At 47.8% G+C, this 20,625-nt stretch overlaps 1 protein-coding gene across 1 annotated transcript in view; it reads left to right on the forward strand.

The window, feature by feature from the left end:
• Positions 1–426: 426 nt before the first annotated feature.
• SHC4 (SHC adaptor protein 4) overlaps positions 427–20,625 on the forward strand; it is a 28,340-nt gene continuing 8,141 nt past the window's right edge. Inside the window, exons 1-8 of the mRNA XM_042824750.1 lie at positions 427–497; positions 832–1,434; positions 7,094–7,164; positions 12,853–12,916; positions 13,760–13,879; positions 15,443–15,496; positions 18,210–18,261; positions 18,804–18,930. Of these exons, the coding sequence (XP_042680684.1) occupies positions 874–1,434; positions 7,094–7,164; positions 12,853–12,916; positions 13,760–13,879; positions 15,443–15,496; positions 18,210–18,261; positions 18,804–18,930 (1,049 nt within the window). The 5' untranslated portion in view covers positions 427–497; positions 832–873. The remainder of the gene's footprint in view (positions 498–831; positions 1,435–7,093; positions 7,165–12,852; positions 12,917–13,759; positions 13,880–15,442; positions 15,497–18,209; positions 18,262–18,803; positions 18,931–20,625) is intronic.

Here is a 20,625-nt window from a genome sequence, read left to right on the forward strand (position 1 = left end):
GATGCGGAGTCCCGGCGCGCGCGACCCCGCCGCGCTCCTGCCCCGCGCCCCCCCGCACTCGCGCGCTGAGGGCGCGTGAGCCGGCGGCGGGCTGCGATTGGCTGCCGGGAGCACCCCGGGGGCCGCCGGGCCGCGGCCGCCCGCCGAGCGCCATTCACGGCGCTGCCCGCCTGCACGCGCTGAGGCTCATTCACAAAAAAAAAACTTCATTCATAAAAGGCGGCGGCGGCGGCGGCGCCCAGGGCTCGGCGTGGCGGGAGCGGCTCGGGCGCTGCTGTGTGCCGAGGGTACGGCGTGCGCGGGGCTGAACCGAGCCCGCGGCGATCCGGCGCTGAAGGATTTTGGAGCAAGAATTGGCGAGCCCGAGGCTGAGAGCTGCTGCGGGCTGGGAGGGCTCTGCTTTACGCGTGTGCGGGCAGGAGCGGTGCGGCGCGGGGGCAGCTGAGGATGACGGCACCGAGAGCCGCGCACCTGGCGGGGCTCGAGATGCTCTGGAGGTGCGGCTGAGCGCGGGGCTCGCCTGCTGTGCTCTGCTCTGCCCTGCCTGGGTCGCGCTCGGGCCGTCGCTGCGGCCAGTACCTGGCGGTGACATCCCGGCCGTGAGCGCCCGGTGTGTGGCGCCAGGGGGGACAGGGGCTCGGGTGGCATTCCTGGGCGTGGGCTGCCGCTGCCCGTGGGACTGCACGGAGAATGCCGGCCGGCCGTGCGGCTGGAAGCCTCCCGCATCGAGGAAAATACGCTGCTTGGGAGGGAGTCGGCAGAAATCTCTGTCAGGTTTCCATTTTTAACGTTGTTTGACTTGCCTGCTTTCCGTCTGATTTATTCACAAAGGCGATTTGTGCCCAAGGCTCCGGTTACCGATCTGCCAGGGCTATGAGAGAGCGCGGCCCGCAGAGCCTCTGTGCACACGTCCTGTACGTGGGGCTGCTGCGACACCCGGGGATGCTGCACAGGGCCAAGTACAGCCGCTTCAGGAACGACTCCGTAACGTCTCTGGACGAAGGGCCGCAAAACATCAAAGGTTCCTCCTCCTCCTCCCACCCTTCAGCACCCAGCCTGCTGGCAGAGGACGTCCCGCTGGGTCCGCAGGACACCTGCACCACGCTGTGCGCGCTGATCCCGCGCATGGCCAACATTAAACTCGCCAACCCCTCCGCTCTGCCCGGCCTGAAGAGCTTCTGCCTGGGGAGCAAGGAGGTGCCGAGGACCAAACTGACTGAGTGCGTCACCGTCCCTGGCGGCCCCTCCTCGCCTGAGCTCGGCTGCCTCTCGGCCTCGTACCCTCAGCCCGGCACGGAGGGGCCACACCTGACCGCGAGGCCCGCGGGCGGCTGCGCCGGGCGGGGAGCGGCGGAGGCGGTGGGCAGGCTGGGAGGCAGCCTCGTGCCCAGCGGGGAGAGTGCGGAGGAGCCGGGCACAAGCTACGGTGTGAGGGTGAGTACTGAGCGCGGGGACCGGGCGCTGGCACAGGGGTCTGCAGGCTGTACTGGTTAGCCTCTGGTCAGAGACAAACCCTGTGTGTCTGCTGTTTAATGATGGATGTAGGGCTGTGCTGAGGGCCCGAGGGAGTTAAAAGGAGCACAGCTATCCCCAGAGGTAGACAACATTAGTTGCCATACAGGCTGTCCTTAGGGTCTTGGGGGAGCACAGCTGAGCTGTGCTGTAAATGAGGTCACTCTGAAATGTGTGTTGAGGGGGAAGGACTGTGGCAAGGTCCCATCCCTCCCAGCAGCTCCGGTGCCAGGCAGGTGCTGCCTCATACTGTGACATCTGTCAGTGCTGGGCCCAGCATTGGCCCTGCAGCCCCTTCTGCATGGTGCAGGATGCTGAGGCTGCCCTCCACTTGTGCTGCTGGGCTGCACCCTCTGCTCTGGGCACAGAGAGCACTGCCTGTTCCTCCAGAGGACACCCAACCTCAGCTGCTCCGGGTATTTCTCACACTGTGCTGTCACTGTTGGTGCTGGCTGCTGTCAGCAGTTGCTGGCTGTGGGGACCATGCTGCTGGATGAGTCCCTGGGCTCAAGGCTTTGCTTCTTCCACCCATGTCACACTCGGGAACTTTCTTGTTTTCCATTTTTCCTCTCTGGATGTTTAACTTCTGTGCCCAGACCTTGCCAGGTGGAAAGCCAATGGCCATTGCTTCCTTCTCCACACTCTGAACCTCTGACATTGCACATCAGAAGGGAGAAGAACAAAATGGGGCCGTGGCTGTGCCCACCCTTCCCAAGCAGGCAAGCTACTGTGGGTGAGGTCTTTGGCTGTGGGAGCTGTGGGGTGAGCGTCAGTCAGGTCATCAGCTGTGGAAATGGAAATCAGAGTGCAGTCATCTTCATTTGACTTGTTAAAGGCAGCAGTAGGAGGGAGCTTGTACTGGCTGGGGTTCTCTGAGCTACCCTTGTGCCTGTTCTCTTGTGCTTGGCTTCCTGTAAGGCCCAGTGCTGATGTGGGCACTTGGTACTTTGGCACCAGCGGTGGCTCACTGGGTTAATGGGCACACAAGTGGTACATGGCATGACAGCACAATGCCTGCTGGGGCTCCCAGTGCTGGTGGGCAATGTGCTGGTGTTGTGGTGTCACGGTGCATGGCCTGTGGCACCTGCCTTTGTATGGTGTCAGTCACAGCCAAGGCTCTGAGGTCCCTTCAGGGCTGCAGGATGCCCCTTGATAGGGGGGATTTCCCAGGTCCTGTATGGGCTCGTGGGCAGAGGCAGTGAAGTGTTACCTGCTGGGAACCACGCCGACCAGAAAGGAAAAGGAGAAGCAAAACCAAGGCCCAGCGTGACAGGAAGGTCCAGAGAAGTGGTGAAGGGGGCTGTCCCCTTCTGCTGCTCCCCAGGTTGCTGTTCCAGTGCGTTTTCCTGCTGTGGAGGTCAGGCTGTTTCCCAAGAAAACATCTTTGAAGGGCTGACTATTAGGGGCCTCCCAGCACAACAGGGAGATGTCCTTCTGCAGCTCTGCTGCTGTAGGAGACCCAGGGCTACAGGAGCACTGCTGAAACACATCCTGATGTGCTGTGTCCAAACCCAGTGGCTTTTTGATCAGGTATTTCAGAAAGACAGTAATTGCTGAAGTGATAAGAAGCTTTACATCAAAAGTGGTCACCCATAAATTGGAAGGAGGCAGAAATTATCTGTCAGGTGTTGCTTCAAGAGGTGCTAGCAGTGGGATTCCCTGTGTGCCCTGTGGTGTGACTGCAGCTGTGCACAGCAGCTGGAGATGCCACGTGTGTCTCACATCACCTGGACTGTGCAAGATGCTGAGCCCCCTACCTGCCTGCTCCTCCAGCCTGCCTGTGTGAATATCAAAGAGCCCAAGTAGCAATACTGAAGCAGGAGCCAGGACAGAGCTTATCTCTGTACCGCTATCTTTAAGAGTAGAGTGAAGGCCCGGCTGTTCTTGCACTTCTCTGGCAGGAAGGAGATCAGCTCTGGTGGTTCGTGGCTGCAGAGGCACAGCTGTGAGGGGTGAGCAGGGCTCGGGGTGCTGGGCAGCCCTCATCCCACAGCTGTCACCACCTCTGCCTTAGGGTAGTGGTTCTCTGTGGGCTGCTCACGTGTGCTACAGCTGCAGGTGCTGCTTTGGGTTCTCTTTGAACCGAATCTGCCACAGCCCTTGTCGTGCTGCAGTGGTGTGGGATGGGCTTTTCAGATCAAAACTGAAAAGAAAGGGAAAGTGTGCATGTGTATATGTTTGTGTGTATACACTCATTGAAAATGTGTTTGTGTACATATGTCTGTATGTATATACATACATAAAATCAGGAGCTTTTCCCTGTTAGTTGTTTTTTCTTTCCCTCAATACTTGTTTAATCTCAGAATGGCCTGGGTTGAAAAGGACCACAATGACCATCTAGTTTCAACCCCCCGGCTGTGCACAGGGTCGCCAACCACCAGACCAGGCTGCCCAGAGCCACATCCAGCCTGGCCTTGAACGCCTCCAGGGATGGGGCATTAAAAATTGAAAACTCACAAATGAAAGGGTCAAACCTTCCCTGGAAATTTTCTATTTAGCAAAACCCAGACTGTTTTCCAGGCTGTTCTGCCTGTGCTCTCAGGCCCTGCCACGGTGTGTGGGTGCCACGTGCTCATGGCTGCTGCATGCGTGCGCTGTTTTCCCCTCCCGGCCCCATCCATCAAGGTGTTATTCACAGCAATCAAAGCAGAGCTCCCCGCTCCCCACCTGGCAGCCCCGGAGGAAAGAGGGGTGGGAGGTTCAGAAATCTCTTCCCCTTACTTCAAAAGTGCCTTGTTAAAGCAGGTGCTGGGAAAATTAAGTGCTTGGATGAGAGAAGGATTCCTGACACCCTCATTTGCACACAATACTGCTGCTCATGATTTTTTTTAATGTTTTTTTTTTAAATGTTTTTTTTTTTGCCCAGGTAACTGTAATGTTTTTAGGGAATCCGAGCAGCATCTAACATGCCTTTGGTTAGAGGCTGTGTAGCAGCAGCATTGCTTCTACTAGCAAATCCTGCCACCTGGATCCTTTGTTCGATGGCTGTGGGGTCTGTAGGAGCTGCCCTCGGCATTATGCATGAGTTAATGCCTGTTAACTAATAAGTCAAATCGTGAGGCTGCAGCTGTATTGTTTAATTAGGAGCTCCACGAGCTGTATCGCTGCTCCTGGTGAATCACTGGCTGTCATTGAAGCTGGAGCCACTCACTGTGTTGTGGGAAGGAATGCAATGAGACGTGGGGCTGTGTTAGAGGGTGCCTCAAAAGCTTATTCACGCAAGCCCTGCCGGGTGCATTCACATCTCCTCCCACGCAGTCCCTCATCCTGTCTGCAGTCACTCTCCATCATCTCTTGCAGAGAGATGTGAAAAGATGTGCATCTTTAGAAAGCAGCCTTCTCTCCCAGCCCCGGCAGTGTAAGAAAGCAGAATCCATCCCCAGCTCTCCCTCCCCTTTGGATGCTATGGGACGGGGCTCCTGCAGGACAGCCGTTCCCCATCCCACTGCAGGGAGATGGGGGCACGCTTTGCCATGGGTCACTGCTACAGGAAGTGGGCAAGACATCTGTGGGTTCAGCATCCACCCTCATCAGTGAGGTCAGGTCCTTAGCAGCTGGCTCTGTTCTGCGTTGGCGTTTTCTTCAATGGAGGGGTTAATCATCCTTGTGTAATTTTCACTTCTTTTTTTCTTCCTTGGAGATATCTTTTGTTTTCTCTACCAGGCTTCCAGCATCCCATTGTTCCTTCTGAGTGCTCCCTGGGCTTCTTCGCAGCTCCGTGACCCCGATGTCCTCCTCCCCAGCCCCACTGCTTCCCCCCGCCCAGGGATGTGGGGGTTCAGCCCTACAGACCATGCTCATTCAGATGAAATAAATGAGGGATGCAGTGAGGTACAGTGTTAATGCACTTCCTTACTCAGGCTTTTAAAGAAAGGAAGAAAAAAAAAAAAAGAAGGCCTTTTGTGAATCATTGATAAGTTGAGCTTCACTCAGGGTCACTTATGCAAAAACCTAATATTGATTTTTCATCTTTGCTTAGAGCAGCTTCCCACGCATCTGCTCAGGATGCAGCAGGGACTTGCTTATCAGTGCATGACTCACCTCCTCCTCTAAGTCTTGCTGTTCTCAAGGATCGAGGGGCACCCAGCCAGCTCACAGAATGCTTGACCTTATCCTGTAGGACCAGAGGTCTCTGCCGTGCTGTGAGCTGAGGCTTGAGGCATATCTTCCACGTTTGCTTTGTTCCCGTTAAGCAGGAATATCTTTAACAAGTAAGATAGCTCTCAGAGTCCTTTACAAAGTCATTAAATGTTCATTAGGGAAGCAGTTCTGCAAACCCTTCAGATTCTTATTGATGTCCTTCCAGGGCTCTGACCTAATTCTGGAGTTCTCCCAAGGGTTGCATTGCTATTTGGAAAGAAACCAAAACAGGGATATAATACCATTGTTGTGGAATCCCTGCTTGACTGCGCGCACACGTTCTCTTTTTAACACAGTCATTTCTGGAGGTCTCTGAAGCTGGAGCAGGCACCTGCATTCACCTCTGAGCACTGCAGGAGAATCCATTCACAGACAGGCCGGTGCCTTTCTCTGCACACAGTGCTGCTTCTGTCCGTGTAAAACGAGGGCACAGGGCATGCAGCTCCTGCCTGAGGCTCTCTGTGATGGATCCCAGAGGCTGTGACTCCATGCAGGAAGGCTCGGTGGGGCCGGGCTGTTGCAGGATGCTCCGTTCCCAGATGACTGTTGCAGTGTCAAACAGGGGATGCCAGATGGGAAGCACAGATCTGCATTTGAATAGTGGAGGGATGGCTATCAGCAGAAATGATAAAGGAATGGGTAAAATGTTTTGGAGAGAAGTAAGCTCAGTGGCTGGAGTTAGCCTGGTGCACTTCATCGAGATGAAAATGTTCCGTAGGTTTGTGCAAAATGTCAGAGGGTTCTGTATGGTCACAGATCATCCAAGTCTTGATGTTTCTGAAAATTTGTCCTACATAAATCCCAAATAAGTATAGAAAAAGCCCTCAGCTGTGCCCCATACAACAGAAAGGTGGGACTCAGCCTCTAATTTAAGGCAGTCACTTTGTGGTGCAGGCTCTTAAAGAGCTGTTGCTAAGAGCTTGAATTGCAACTCTGCCTCCTCCATCTTCTGCAGAGGTTGGATATTTGTCATCAGACCTGCAGCAGCAGGGGGCCGGTGGTTTTCCTCATGCCTGGTAATGCCTCCCACTGCTCCAAGGCCTCTGAGTGCAGCGGTCCTGCAGGTGTTCTCTGCACATGGGGGAATTTCGCTGCAGCATCGATGCGTTCCTCCCGGCTCAGTGGCACAAGTTAATCAGTGACAATGAGCAGAGTTAGGAAAGAGGAAGGATTGGATTTTGTGTCCCCCGAGGGCTTCATCTCTTTTTTGTGCTGTGTTGTTGGAATTGCTGGTATCTTCCTTGCTGTTCTGCACACTTTTCAGTAAACCTTCATCTATTTACGAAGCTGCTTTGGAACGGCTGATTTGATTTTCCACATAGATTGTAGTTCTGCGTAAATTCAGTGGGCTGAAATCACACTTGCTTTCTTTTCTGACCTCCTCTCAGCTGTTCTGCAGGTGTTAACATAGCCATCCTTTGTCTCTTTTTGTTCTCCACAGTACATGGGCTGTATTGAAGTGCTGCAGTCAATGAGGTCCCTGGACTTTGGCACACGAACACAAGTCACCAGGTAGGCACTCCTGAATGGGAATTCAGCACAAGAAAGAAAAGCCTGAGCACTTATTTCTGTATAAAGCCACTGCTGTGTGCCAAACCCTCAGACTCTTTTGAATAGAAGTTTGCATGGTTTGCTTTGCTTTTTCCCAAGCGATGACTTGAATTACGGGTCATTACAATAGGCTGTTTCCATTGTGAAACTGATCGTTTCAGCCACAGGCTGAATTTATTGCCCAGCCCTTGTTTTGGATGCAAAGAGAATCGCCCTGCAGTCGCAGCATGGTACAGGCACACCTGGTGCTTGGTATTGGCAGCTGGGCCAGGAGCCTGGGCTCACCTGGGGCACGAGGTGAACATGCAGGCTGTGCCACAGCCGTGCTGCTGCTGTGGCCAAGGCACAGCCTGGGCGCTCCAGGCATGTCTTCTGCTGCCTTCTTCCTGCTTCACACTTGATGCAAGGTGCTGTGGGTCCCTCCATGTAGTGAGGTCGTCTCACAATTGATTGTTGGCAGGTCCAGAAGAGAACAATCCGCTTTATTTTTACCTTTAGTCTTGCCCTGTATGCAGAGTCCTTGTGTCTATGAGGTAGCACATGAGTGCCTTTCCAAAGGGGCTGCTGGAATGCACCCGTGGTCCTGCAGCAGAGCTCCCTGCTCTCCGGCCCCAAATGCTCTTTGCAGAGAATTTTTGCCCAGCTGTGTCCATGTTCTCTCCTCCTCAGCCTTTTTTTCTGGCTCGGCTCATGCTGAGGATGCCAGAAGTGTGGTTTAGGGTTCCTGTGGCTGCCCGGCAGATGATTTACAGATGCTCTTTTGCTTCTTCAAGTGCTCATATCAAAGAGTGTGGAGGCAGGAAAGGTGCATGACGAGATAAGTGTTAAACATCTACCTGTTGTCTCCCAGACTTATGAGCTAAAAGGAAGAATCTGCACAACTTGACTCCTTAAATGCTTATATACTGCACTCTAAAGCAGTCAGATTTGTTGTAGATTCAAAGTCAGCAATTGTTTACATTTAGTCAGCACAAGCACCGTTCCTGAACGCGTATGTGAAGAAGTGCCTGAGATACAAGTATAGTTCCACTCCCCTGCCTAATTTTTTACCAACCCAAAGGAGAAACACAGTAGACTTTGCACAGATAAATCAGTTTGGTAGATTCAGACACATGCACTGTGTTCTTCAACAGCACCAGCCAAGAAGTGAGGTTACCTCCCATTTGCAAGGCCAGGGCTGTGCACGTTGCTACACTGACAGAGCTTTGGTCAGACTATCTGAAAAATGCTGAATATGAATTATTACCTAAAGAGAAACTGCCAACTTAAATTTGGCCCAAATGGTCAGGTTTTGTTAACCAAGGCTATGTGAGGAGTTAACAATGGAAATAGTTCCACCACCTAAAAAAAACCCATGCCACTGCTGACCTTGGGAGACTCTTTTGTGTATGAGAAATTCAAAACTTAAGCTGTTTGCAGACTGCCTGTTGAAGGGCTGTGTGTGCATGCTAGCTTTAAAGTTCGGTCGATTACGTCCTGACTGGGTGACAATAACTCTTGATTATTCTCCCATTGTTCTCCCAGGCAAGTCACTTTATGGATGCCCTCCACAACACAACAGTGAAGGAGTTATTTGAAATGATTCCATTTTAATAATCTGTGTTATTTTTACTGGGGATAAAAACATATTTTTACTCTGACGGCATTTCACTAAACAAAGAGCCATGCTCTGTTTGAAAGTGATGTGGAAGGAAGGTCAGTTTAAGAAAGTCCCTTCTGCACCAGCTGTAGTACAGCATGGGTCATTTGCATTCTGATGAAGCAGTGGGACTAGAGCCCCTGTGCTGTGGAGGTGTCTTCCTGTCCATCCCATGCCTGCCCAGAGCCCAGCATGCCCTCCCCTTGCCCTTCAGTTCTTTTTCTCTTTCCCACCTCCCACTTATGTTAAATCAAGCTCAGTGATTGTATCTAGGCATGTATGGGAAAAGGGATTCTGTATCCCAGGTCCAGGCAATAGCTCTCCAACTTGGGAATGGCCAGGCAACATAGCTGGGGCGAGGGGCATTGCAAAGGACTGGTGGGATGGGTGCTTGAAGAAAGCTGACTTTGTTTGGAAGATTAATTTCAACTTTGTTGAGACACACAATCCCTTTCTGTTCGATGGTGTAGGCAGAGGCCTCGATGCTTAAAAGCAGATCTCCAGCAGCATGCTTGCTCGCTTACATCAGCCCCTTGCTCTTCTTTTGCTCTCATTTGGGGAAACAATCAACAAAGTGCCTCTCTGTCAGCACCAGTGCCTCCTCTGTGGCAGGGCTTGTTGCAGAGGTGCAGCCCTGGAGGATGAAATCTGAGTTTGAGTATACTGCTGAGATGACCTAAAGGCTCACAGGTGCCAAAAGGGGGCTGTCTTTGTCACCTCTCATTGCCCACCTTGCTGCTGGCTGCTGAGACACCACAACTTCCTTCTGCTCTCCCTGCAGCACCGGCTGGCTGCACGGGGCTCCATGGCTGAGCCCCACAGGTGTGCAGCGCAGGAGCTGACCCAAATCTCTCCCATTCACTATGGAAACAAAAACTGTGTCAGCTGCCAGTGGTCAGTGTGTGTAATTGCATGGACACTGCAGGACTGGCAGGCAGGGACCTCACTTCAAATGGCAGAAGTTGCCGAGTTGTTGAGGGGCAAGATTTTCGTTGCCTTGAACTAAACCGATTTAAATTCCTCATGGCTTTCCCCATTTAGTTCTGAGGCTCCCAAAGATGAGAGGAGCTGCTGCAGAGTGCACCAGTGGAGTTATCTCAGCCTGTGTGATTTAAAGGAAAACAAACAATCCAAAGTGCTTTGCCTTGGGATGTGTGACAATGAGGAGAGAAAGGAACAACAGCAACATGATTGGAATAATAAGGACACATTTGCTGCTGCTGCCTCTGATTGGCAAATGGAAAATGGAGAAGCAAATCCCAGAAGCCACAGAGCTGCATTTTCATCCATAGGTTAACTGTGAGACCTACAAAGGTATTTGCTGTCTGGCAGATCTAGAAGACTTGCCCAAGCGAGTGACTGACAGTGAACGGCTGTAAGAATGAATTGAGAGCGTGTTTCCAGGAAGAAGGCATGGATACAGTAAATCCAATTTCAGTTTATCATGGATATTCCCAGAGTTTCTTTTCTTCCTAATATATGGTGCAGGTTCCACCTGCCCCATGGAAGTGACTGAAAATTAGAGATGTTCAGGTCTATCAGCAAGGTGTTATCAAATGCCTGCTTTTCACCTTTAAAATAATATATGAGAAGATCTATTAAGTCATCTGGAAAGCCATCTGATGATATGAAGCAAGGAACAGCTGTGAGAAGATGATTTCCCCTAGGAAAGAGAGGAAATAGAAACTTAATTAGAAATGATTTGCCTATTTTTTGTTCCTGTTTGTTGAACAATTGCATAGCAGAGGGGTGAACTGGGCAGTCACAAGATGTGCTTGTACCAGAATGGGATCTGCTGCTGACAGCTTTGTCTGCAACTGAGTATTCCATACAGGATGCTTGAAGTGTTGGGGAACTCTTTTGTCACCACAATAGAACACTTCTCTGTTTTTTCTAGTTTGTTCGGTTTCTGGTTTTCTTTCTAGGTAGAGCTAGACTTGAAGGCCCCAGGTAGCCTTAATGTCTTGTCTCTGATTTTAATCTCCTTTAATATTGAATGAGAAGATGAGCTTTCATTTTCCAAATAGATCATTGGAATCTGCAAGATCATCCTGCAGGGTGCCATTCCTGTTTCGGTTAGTTTTGCCCTTTCTGCCATCAAAATAATATCACCAAGCTAAACAGGAGAGATGTCAGGATTTCACTTCATATTTTCAGTTGTGCAGGGGAAAGTGCTTTGTTTTAAAAAGATAAAAAAAGAGGCTGTGCTTAAAAGGTTGTGTTTGTAAACTGAATCTGATCTATCTCATGCAGTCCACTGCGATGCTGCTCTTCCTCCTGGCTGCTTTCACTCAGATTGCTGTTTGTACACTTGACAGGCTCCAGGTTTCATTTCTCAGGACCTTCTCTGACAGGAAGCCTCCTTTTAACATCAGTGCTGTCCAGTGCTTTGGCTACGGGTGCTGGCAGCCCACCTGCTCCAGCCATCCTGCAGCATGGGGCCTACCTGGCCCACTGCCTGCCAGCGTGGCTCAGTGTCTCCAGGACATTCTGCAGGGACAGCACGTGGAAAACTTGCCCCAGCAACATCTGTGATTGCTGGGTCATTGAGATAAGACTGTCAGGTCGGATCCTGGAATCCATGGCATGCTGCAGCAGAGCTGACCTTCCCTCATCTCCAGGATGTCCAGGAATGTTAAGGAAATCTGCTGAACACACCCCAACCCCGTTGGTCACCATTTTTCCACTGGTTTCCAAACAATGACTGTAAGTCAGGGAAAAGTTGATGGCTGCCAATAAAAGATTTTTTCGCAGCTGCTGTGCTAACTGCCCTCAGGACGCCACTCTGTTTGTGGGAAGCATCACCTGGCTGACCATACATCAGAACTTGCTTTGTTGAAGCCAGGAAAAGAGATGCAGCTTGTAACAGTTACATTCAGTGAGAAAAACAGCTGTCTTTGATACAGCCCATCAATGCATTCTGCCTTACATTTCTGCTTTCTGAGGTGAGAAGCATCTATAGAGGTTACTGAGTGGCTGGTATAGGACACCTGATTTGGGAAATAGCTGCTAGAGGTGAACTAGGACCTCTGATTTGCAAAAATGTCGAGAAGCTGAACCTCCTAACCTCCCCTGTGAGCTGTGGCATTACAAAGCACTGCGACAGAACCCTTTGCCTAAGAGAAGCAGCTTTGCAATCCAGCTTCAGCTGAGCAAACCATGCACCTTGAGAAGAGAGAGGAGGTCTGTGCAGCATTCCCAGAGAAAAATCTCCTGCCCAGAGGGATACAGCACTGCTGGCAGTGACACTCAAAGCATTTTCTTTGCTGAGTGTGTAGCTGTCTAACCCGCGGTTTGGCCAAGGATATCACAGCTTGGCAAAGAGACATGCTCTGCACAGCCTAGATATCAAATGCTGGAAGAACTGTCACACCTAGCAAGGGCAGAACTGGGAAATGTTCAATCATAACTCCCAAACAGCGTAGGCTGTGCAGCAAGAATGTTCTTGTGATATAAATTGTGGGAAATTTGCTGAAGTGCAGGTGAAACATTGCTTCTGTGATTTCTTTCTTTCTTTTCTTTTCTCTTTTTTTTAAAGAGAAACCCTCCCTCCCCCTAACACCAGAAAGCCCATAAGGGCACCCAGCTGGGCTCACTCAGCACACCCCTGCTGTTCTAACAAAGATGGATTAAGGCAGGTAGGAATGCTGCCTGCCAGCCTTCATGAGAGAAAGGACTTGAAGGCACGAGATCCTTTGAGTTTCATTGTGGTTAGCTGGTTTTATTTATTTATTTAGGAACAAAGAATTGTCATTAGGTGACACTCGTATATTTTATGAAGAAAAGGAATGAATCCAAAGCAGACTGGTGAATTATTGTGTTTCATTAAATAGGTTTTTCTTTTTAACGCTGGGAGGGAGAAAGAAGGAAAAACAACTGTGAAAGACTTTCCAGAAGATTTAAGTGTTTCTAAGTGGAATTACAGCAATAAATCACAAGGTTGCTGGCCCAGTTACAGCTGATGCATGTCAAATGATCCAACAGCTTGTGCTGTGTTTTTCTGTTTGTAGGGAAGCAATAAGCCGACTGTGTGAAGCCGTATCAGGTACAAATGGAGCGATAAAAAAGCGGAAGGTAAGTACCGCTTCAGCTGAACAATTGCTCTTCTGTATCTGCTTCTGACAAGCTGGATACGTGATTCCCCAACGAGGTTCAGCCCGTGCTGGAGTTAGTGAGCGTCAGTTCACCTGAGCGTGCTGCAGAGCTTAGCCTGCTGCGTTCTGGGGGCAGGGCTGTGCAAGACCTTCCTCTTTCCAGGGTTAAAGCTCTGCTCCTGCCAACCTCTACAGTGCTCAGCGGTTTCTAAGTTTTAAGGTTCTGATCGCTGAAGTGTAGGAGGCCTTTTGGATAACGGAAGGGAGCTCATTCGTCAGAAGGCTACCTGGTGGTTATTTGTATTGCAAATAAGGAGAAGGGCAGTGTTGAATGGGCCTGTCGTTTGCTTAACTGCTGGCATGCAGAGAGGGGCAGTGGAAGTGGCTGCTGTGGGGCAGTGTTGAGGGGAAGTTATTGGTTTCCTTCAGTAAGTGTGGAGCTCAGAATGAGCAAGCACACTCCTGAAGAATGAATACATGAAAAATTTCCTGATTTACTAAGGAACACTTCATCCTCAGAAAATGAAGCAGAGTTCACTGGGAAAATTAGTTGTTCTGAATTCCTTAGCTAGCTGTAATATGTAACTTTCTGGGATTTTGTTTCTTTAACACTTCTTTTCCCCATTATTGACGTAAAAAGCATTTAATCAAGTGTGATTCAAAGCTGATGTTTGTCAGAAGGTCTATTTGTCATAATCAAGCCGTTATCCTTGTTCCCATTACATTCTCAATAAGATGCTGTAAAATTCTACTTGATTCTGATATACTTCTGCTGCTAGCCAAGCCAGCTGACAATGTCTTTCTTTTGTTTCTGTGTTTAAAGCCTCCGGTTAAGTTTCTGTCTTCTGTACTTGGCAAAAGTAACCTTCAGTTTTCTGGCATGAACATAAAGCTGACCATTTCAACAAACAGCCTCACACTGATTAACACTGACACGCAGCAGGTAGGCTATGTGTAAACCAGGGTCTTTCTATCCTTGCTACCATATTCTCCTCTTTTTGTGACATTGGAAAGATATGCAGGGTGCTTGAGCAGAAAGCAGCACCCAGTGTCTTCCCATGCACACCTGTTGAAGCTGACTTTTAAAACAAGAATATTTTGGGGTAATTCAAGATGTGACACATGCCCTTTTTGTTTGTGATGGTGTCTTTTGTATCCAGGGATCTCTGAGCACGTGGCAAAGTGTTTCTCTCTCTGTCATTCTCTGTACAGTGCCTAGTAAACAAGGTGCTAATCTTCACTAGGGTTTCTGACAATCCTAGAGTAAAAATATATATATATATAAATAATGAGTTAGAGCTTAGCTTTGCTATTGTTCAAAGGTACATTACAGCTGGGTAATATATGTGCATCATCTGTTGTACTGTGTAGATTCCCCAGGCTCTGTTGGGGCACAGTCCTGGGAGTCTGGGTGTGCTCTGGAACTAGAGCCCGTTCCTTTGGCAGATGAGCCCAGGAGCTTTGTGTTGCCCACCAAATTCCTCCTTCAGCTCCAGCGTGGTATCTGCCAGGCCAGCAGTGGGTTTCCTTACAAGCTGCAGCAGGGGAGCAGCAGGGAGGTAGTTCCAGCTCTCTGGCTCTGAGGACCTGTTGCACAGACTTGATGCTGTCCTGAGTGCTGGGAAGCTCCTGTGGCTTTCCTGGGCTGGGAGGACCTATGGCTTGAGGTCTCCCTTCCTTCAGCTGCAGCAAGCAGCAAAGGGCTTCTCTATACTGGAGGAAGCTTTGGGAGCTGGCAGCTGAAGTCTGGCCCTCTCAGCTCTTCCTTTTCTGCTACAGGACTAAAATCTGGACAGACAGATCTCTTTCAAGTGTACTGACGTGTCCTGTTAGCATGCACACAGGTGTTCGGAGGACTGTCTTGAAATTCTTCTAGGTCTTTCGTTACTAGGCCTTTCCAAGCTGAAAAATCCCGTGTTCCATTCCTGCACTGCCACCATGTTTCATTGTATTCCCACTTGCATAATCTTTTGCACTTGATTTTATAATAAAAAAACAGCCCGTCTCCAGAGATGAGGGAGTGTTTTAAACAAAGTTTGTGCTCGATCTAGCTAGCAAAAGTCCTATCACAACAGTGTGGTGCTAGTGCTGGGAGAGAAGATGGTCTGAGCATCAGTGGGCACTGTTTGTAAAAATGCCACTGTTATATATGCTGTGCATTTAAATAAGACTAACTACTGGTCATTTTGAACTGAATTAATTTCTCAAGAATTTATGAATGCATTTAGTATCTTCCATTATTCTCCTATGAAACTCTCATGTAGGCAGCTGTGTATTCACAAGGTTAGAAACGGTGTCTGAATTCAATCCAAAAACCCTTTCAGGATCCAGATATTATCAAACATGAATGGACAGTCTCCAAAAATATTCCTATTTTAAGCTTTTTCCTTCACAAATGATACGCCCATGGTTTATTAATAGATGGGGTTGTCATGAACTGAATTGCTTGCTCTGCTGTTTTCTAAATGCACGTGAGCATGTTTAACTAATTTGTCATGCTTTTCAGATTATTGCCAACCATCACATGCAGTCCATCTCATTTGCTTCTGGAGGTGACCCAGTAAGTATTGATTTGTAAGACTTCTGCAGGTACATGAAATTATTATGAGAATAGAAATACCTGCAAATACTTTACTTCATTAAGCACTAACAGAGTATGCCATGCTTCTGCATCATGACCAGGAGTCTAAAATAGGCAGGGAGTCTGGGACAGGAGTTTTTGAATGGAGGTTCAGCAGGGATTTGATAGCTAGGTAGAGTTATTGTTCCCACCGCCCATCAGTGAGACTAGGGTCACTCACAAGACCACAGACTTGGGAACCTGAAAATAAGAATATATGAACGTGGGAGTTGCATCAGTTCTGAGGTCCCTGTAATCCAATGCTGTGTTACAGAAGAGGTCAGCATCAGCCTCTCTAAATTTTAGATGAATTTCAGATAAACAAAGCTTCTATAAGATGGACATGACATTATTTTTCTTGCAGATATGGGGTTTTCTCCCACTGTAATAGTTATGAACTCACTGATGTTATCATGCAAGAAGTTTTCTTTCCTCTTCCAAATCTTTCATTGAAATTATTGTGAGGAATTTGTCATTCATAAACATGTCCTATTCCCTTCTCCAGTGTCAGCAAGTTCCCAGCGTTCTGAATTTCACACTCTATGTGTTATGAAAACTGTATTTTTTTAAATCAGTTTGGAATTTTCTGCCTTTCAGTTTTGATAAATGTCTCCTTGTTCTTGTGTTATGAAACAAAGGAGTAGAAGCCAGATCTAGCTTTGACTGGAAAATGACAGATTTGCCTCTTTGGATTTATGACCAGGCAAGGGAAAATAGCTGAGAATCAGCCCTGTGTGGTGGGTGGAGAGCCATGGGGTGATGTAAGGAGCCCAGCTGCTGGTGAGGTTTTGCCCGAGCTGCTTGAGAGCAGGAGCTTCCTGGAGCTGGGGAGCGAAGCAGGGATGTGGGGATGGAACATTGTGCAGGCTCTGCGCTGCCAGTCCTGCGCCCAGCAGGGAGGCACCGCATGGAGCTGGTGCCGAAGAATGAGATCCTTAGGGATCCCGCTCACAACCAAGGCATTTTGAGAGGTCTGACTTTCACCATGAGGTGCTCATGCTACCCTAACACACTGCACTGCGCATTACAGTCCTTTGGCTTTGCAGACCCTTCCTGGTATCTCCAAGTGCTGCCGTGCTGTCGTGCTGAGCATCACGAAGCTTCATTTCCAAGTCCAGTTTTCTTGATAGTTAAATAGTTTATATATATATATCCTTGAACTGTCCTATCTCTGCAGTATGTACTGTGCCCTAGAAGCTGGCTGTCTTAAGTCTGTCTTTATGTCATGTCTCAGCATAATTCAGGCAGGGATATATTATTTCCAGCTTTATTTTCCATAGGACATGTCTCTCTAACTGTCCCTGTTTTCAAGGTCTGAGCACAGTTCTGTGTTGCTCTGCGCTGTTAAGGAATGGCAGGATTCTGTTCTGGAGGGGGCTTTATTTTAAAGCAAAGTCATCCATGCAGACACTTAAGTGTTGTAAAGATATAAAAATAGCAGGTACTGCTCCAGTTGCTTCAGTTTTCCAGTTACAGTCAAGACCTAATTTATTTTAAAAGTAAAATATCATAAAATATTCATAAACCTTAAGAAAAACCTGGGAGGAAAAGAAAGGAAATTGAGTTTTCTAAGTGCAAGAGAAATATTTAGCTTTCTTTGCTTTAATGATATTACCTTGGGAGATTTTTTCTTTCTGAATGATCTAGGACAAGATCTGCTGACCCTAAGATGTGCCTCCTGTGTCATTCATTGTGAATTATTAAATGGATGTTCTTGTGCATATTGCAAATGGGGCCTTTGTTTCCTGCCAGCTGACTGCATCTTTCCCCAAGAGAGCCGTGCCTTTAAGCTGCCAATTGTGTTTTCCCCATCCCCATAAAGATCCAAAATAACAAAATGCATCTTTAATAATTAAAAGAATGTTATTCATTATCTCACCGTTGTTACTATAATGTTGAATTATCAAGCGACTCTTTGCTTTTGCAATATGACTAGAAATGTTAATCTGTCTATTTCAGATCCCGTTTCAGTTTCACAGGAGAAAGTGATTACTATTTCGGCACTAGCTGTGAAGAGAATCTGTAACAGACAACTGATTATACTGAGGTTGTCTGATCTCAGCAGTGGCCTTCAGATCCGGAGTAGTTTAACTTGATGTTAACCACGCTGACATAGGCAGCAGTGGTTGAGATGGAATCCCTCTTGCCTTCTGTGATATTTTAAATAACATCTTTTCTCTAAGATGCCTTTGGAAGTCAATCTCAATGCCACAAATGGTGAAATTATTACATGGTCTCTGCAGCCTTTTCACACTTTCAAGTGTTCCATGGACATCAATGAGGGCTGTTCCAGCCAAAAGATGTGGCTGGAAGTCACGTTGCCCTGATGTGTTCAGCACTCTCTGCTGATGAGGCACCAGCTGAGTTTCTTCTCCCTTGCAGAGTATGAAAACACAGTTTACTGGAAACCCAAGGAACGTGAAATGGTCTCCTGCATTTATCACAAGAACAAGCATTACTGCACAATTACTGTGTCAATATCCACCACTGCATCGCTGATCTTTCCCTTACCCCCTTGTGCAGCACCTCCACACTTTCTGAAACCTATTTTTAAAGCTAAGAATATCTCTCTGTGTACTAAGTTGCTTTGTTATGGTGATAAGGTTGTTCATAATGATAACTTTAAAAACGTTTGTCTTCTTCTTTGCTGAAGGATACAACGGACTATGTTGCATATGTAGCAAAAGATCCTGTTAATCAGAGAGGTATGGAAGAAATTTTCAAATCATTATGTATGTCTTTATGATTGCTTTATCTGTACCAAGGACTTGCTTGAGTTTTGTGATGAGAGTTACTGAGCAGCTCAAGATTCTATACAATTTCTAACTTTGCTGTGTGGATAGGGGTGACAGTTTGCATGCAGGCTGTGGCTCTAAATTCTTTGTGCCATTAAGTGGGGATCTGTAGGTCAGACTGAACTTGTGCCAGCTGCTGGCTCTGCACTGGGACAGGGTCTTTCCCAGCACAGACAAAAGGGGTTCTACCTTGCCTGAGGAGGAGATACAGGGGTGTTCTGTGCAGGAACCATAAATGGAGTTTCTTTCATTGAGTTGATATCATGCCTTAAATAAATTCAGAGCAACATCCTTTGCATGTCAAAAAATCTCAGTCCTGACTAATGCCCTAAGGCTGCCTAGGTAGTCTCATGCTCAACTCTTCTGCTCTAAAGAATAGAGATTGATTTCTTTTTTTTTCTTTTTTAATATAAAGGACATTTACCTAATTAAAGCAAGGTGTCTCTTTGCAGCATGCCACATACTGGAGTGTCCCAATGGGATGGCACAGGAGGTGATAAACACCATAGGGCAGGCTTTTGAGCTCCGGTTCAAACAGTACCTGAAGAACCCATCCAGCCTGGTGACTTCTAATGAAAGGTCAGCATGTTCTCAGTCACTGACTTCACTGGAAGTTTTCTTCTCTTCAGTACTTCTCAGAGAACAATTGCACTCCAAAGAATGATCCATAAATAAGATGTCTAGGTGATGCATTCTGAATGTATGCTAACTGTAATACACGCTCTGTGTACATAGAGTAGTAGAGTAACGTCAACTTATTCCAGTGAATGGCACTGTTTCCAGTGACATTTGTACAGGTGCTTAGTTAAAACTGTTGTATTTCAAGTGATGCAAGGAAATGGGACAAATGTTCAAATTATCCTGTCCTTACTTGGGCAGGGTAAATGAAGTGGAGAAGTTTTGCTCTATAAATATGGTGCACGCTGAGCTCAGTCCTGAGCTGTGCCAAGTTTAAGCTTACTGCAGCTGTGGGAAGTCTGTGCTGGGGATGCAAGCAGTTGTAATTCACCTCTCTGCTCTTCTGCTCGTGACCTGGCAGAGACCTGCAGTTCCACCTGCTGCGAGTTGAGTCAGCCTCGTATGCTGAAAATCAACCCAGCCACCACCAGCATTTTAAAGTATGAAGTCTTGTCTTCAGCCCATTGCTCATACTGTGGGACTTAGGTTAACTTTCAGATTGCAGTTCCCCATTTCCAGTGCACTGGACACACAGTTCTTGGTCTGACATATGGCTCTCTCTAAGGAGCCATGTTTTTCCTTTATTGATGCAGAATTTGATCCCTTGCTACCTCTCAGAAACAGATAAAGCTGTAAAACCACCTAGCTGCTTCCTGAAAACCAGAATCAGTGTGCAGGCAGTGTCACTGGTACAGTGCCTGAAACAATGCAGTAAAATTGGTTTTATTCCTTGGCAGCAGTACCACCTCCAGGTTACATTTATTTTGTCATATAGTGTTTCTTGGCATTCCACTGCTAATACTCAGTTTACCCTGGAGACAATAGCCGCAGGAAGAGTCTTTGCTATGAAACTCTGAGAAGTTATGCCAGGAGTAAATCACAGAAAGGAGAAATGGAAGATGCTAATTAAATTCCCTCCTTGAGCTGAAACCGCAGCCAGTCTTGGAGAATGGTCCTCAGACAGAACTCGGATATTGCTGTGTGAATGAGTCACCCACCTCCAACTACTATGAATCACATAATCAAATACTTGCACTGCATATCACGTAATCAACTACTTGAACTTTATCTCTTTCCTGCTCGAGGTCTTTTATCCAATTATATTCTTGTTAAACAGAGAAGTAAGATTTGAGATGAGGTTTTTATTTCGGGACCGGAGATAGTACAGGAAGCACCTAGTTATTTTGCAGTGTATCAGCTGTACATTTAAGCTATCGTGATTCTGTTCTAGCTCAAGAAAAACGTTGGGTACCATCCTTCGTGTCATTCACTGTTTTCTTCAAGCTGAAACTGAATAGTCATATTGTTTCTGATTATTAAAATCAGAGTGCATTCCATTTAGGATGACTACATTTTTTTGTAGCAATGTTTGTTTTTCTGAAACAGTTGCAGGCTTGTCTTCCTAAATGCCACATGAGGTTTTAATTTTCTTTCGTAAGTCGTGTCACCCCCCACTCCTGCCCCCATCCCTAGATTTATATAGTTGAGACGAGAAGCCAGAAGAATCATTCTTATGGTCGACATTTTGGATACCTTTGTGAACAGCACATTGGTATCCCAGGGATCTGGGCTGTCTAGTGCCAAGACAATCCCCCT

Source organism: Centrocercus urophasianus, unplaced genomic scaffold (assembly GCF_019232065.1).
Source record: "Centrocercus urophasianus isolate 14NV4802_14NV808 unplaced genomic scaffold, USGS_Curo_1.0 seq_23, whole genome shotgun sequence".
NCBI classification, from domain to species: Eukaryota; Metazoa; Chordata; class Aves; order Galliformes; family Phasianidae; genus Centrocercus; species Centrocercus urophasianus.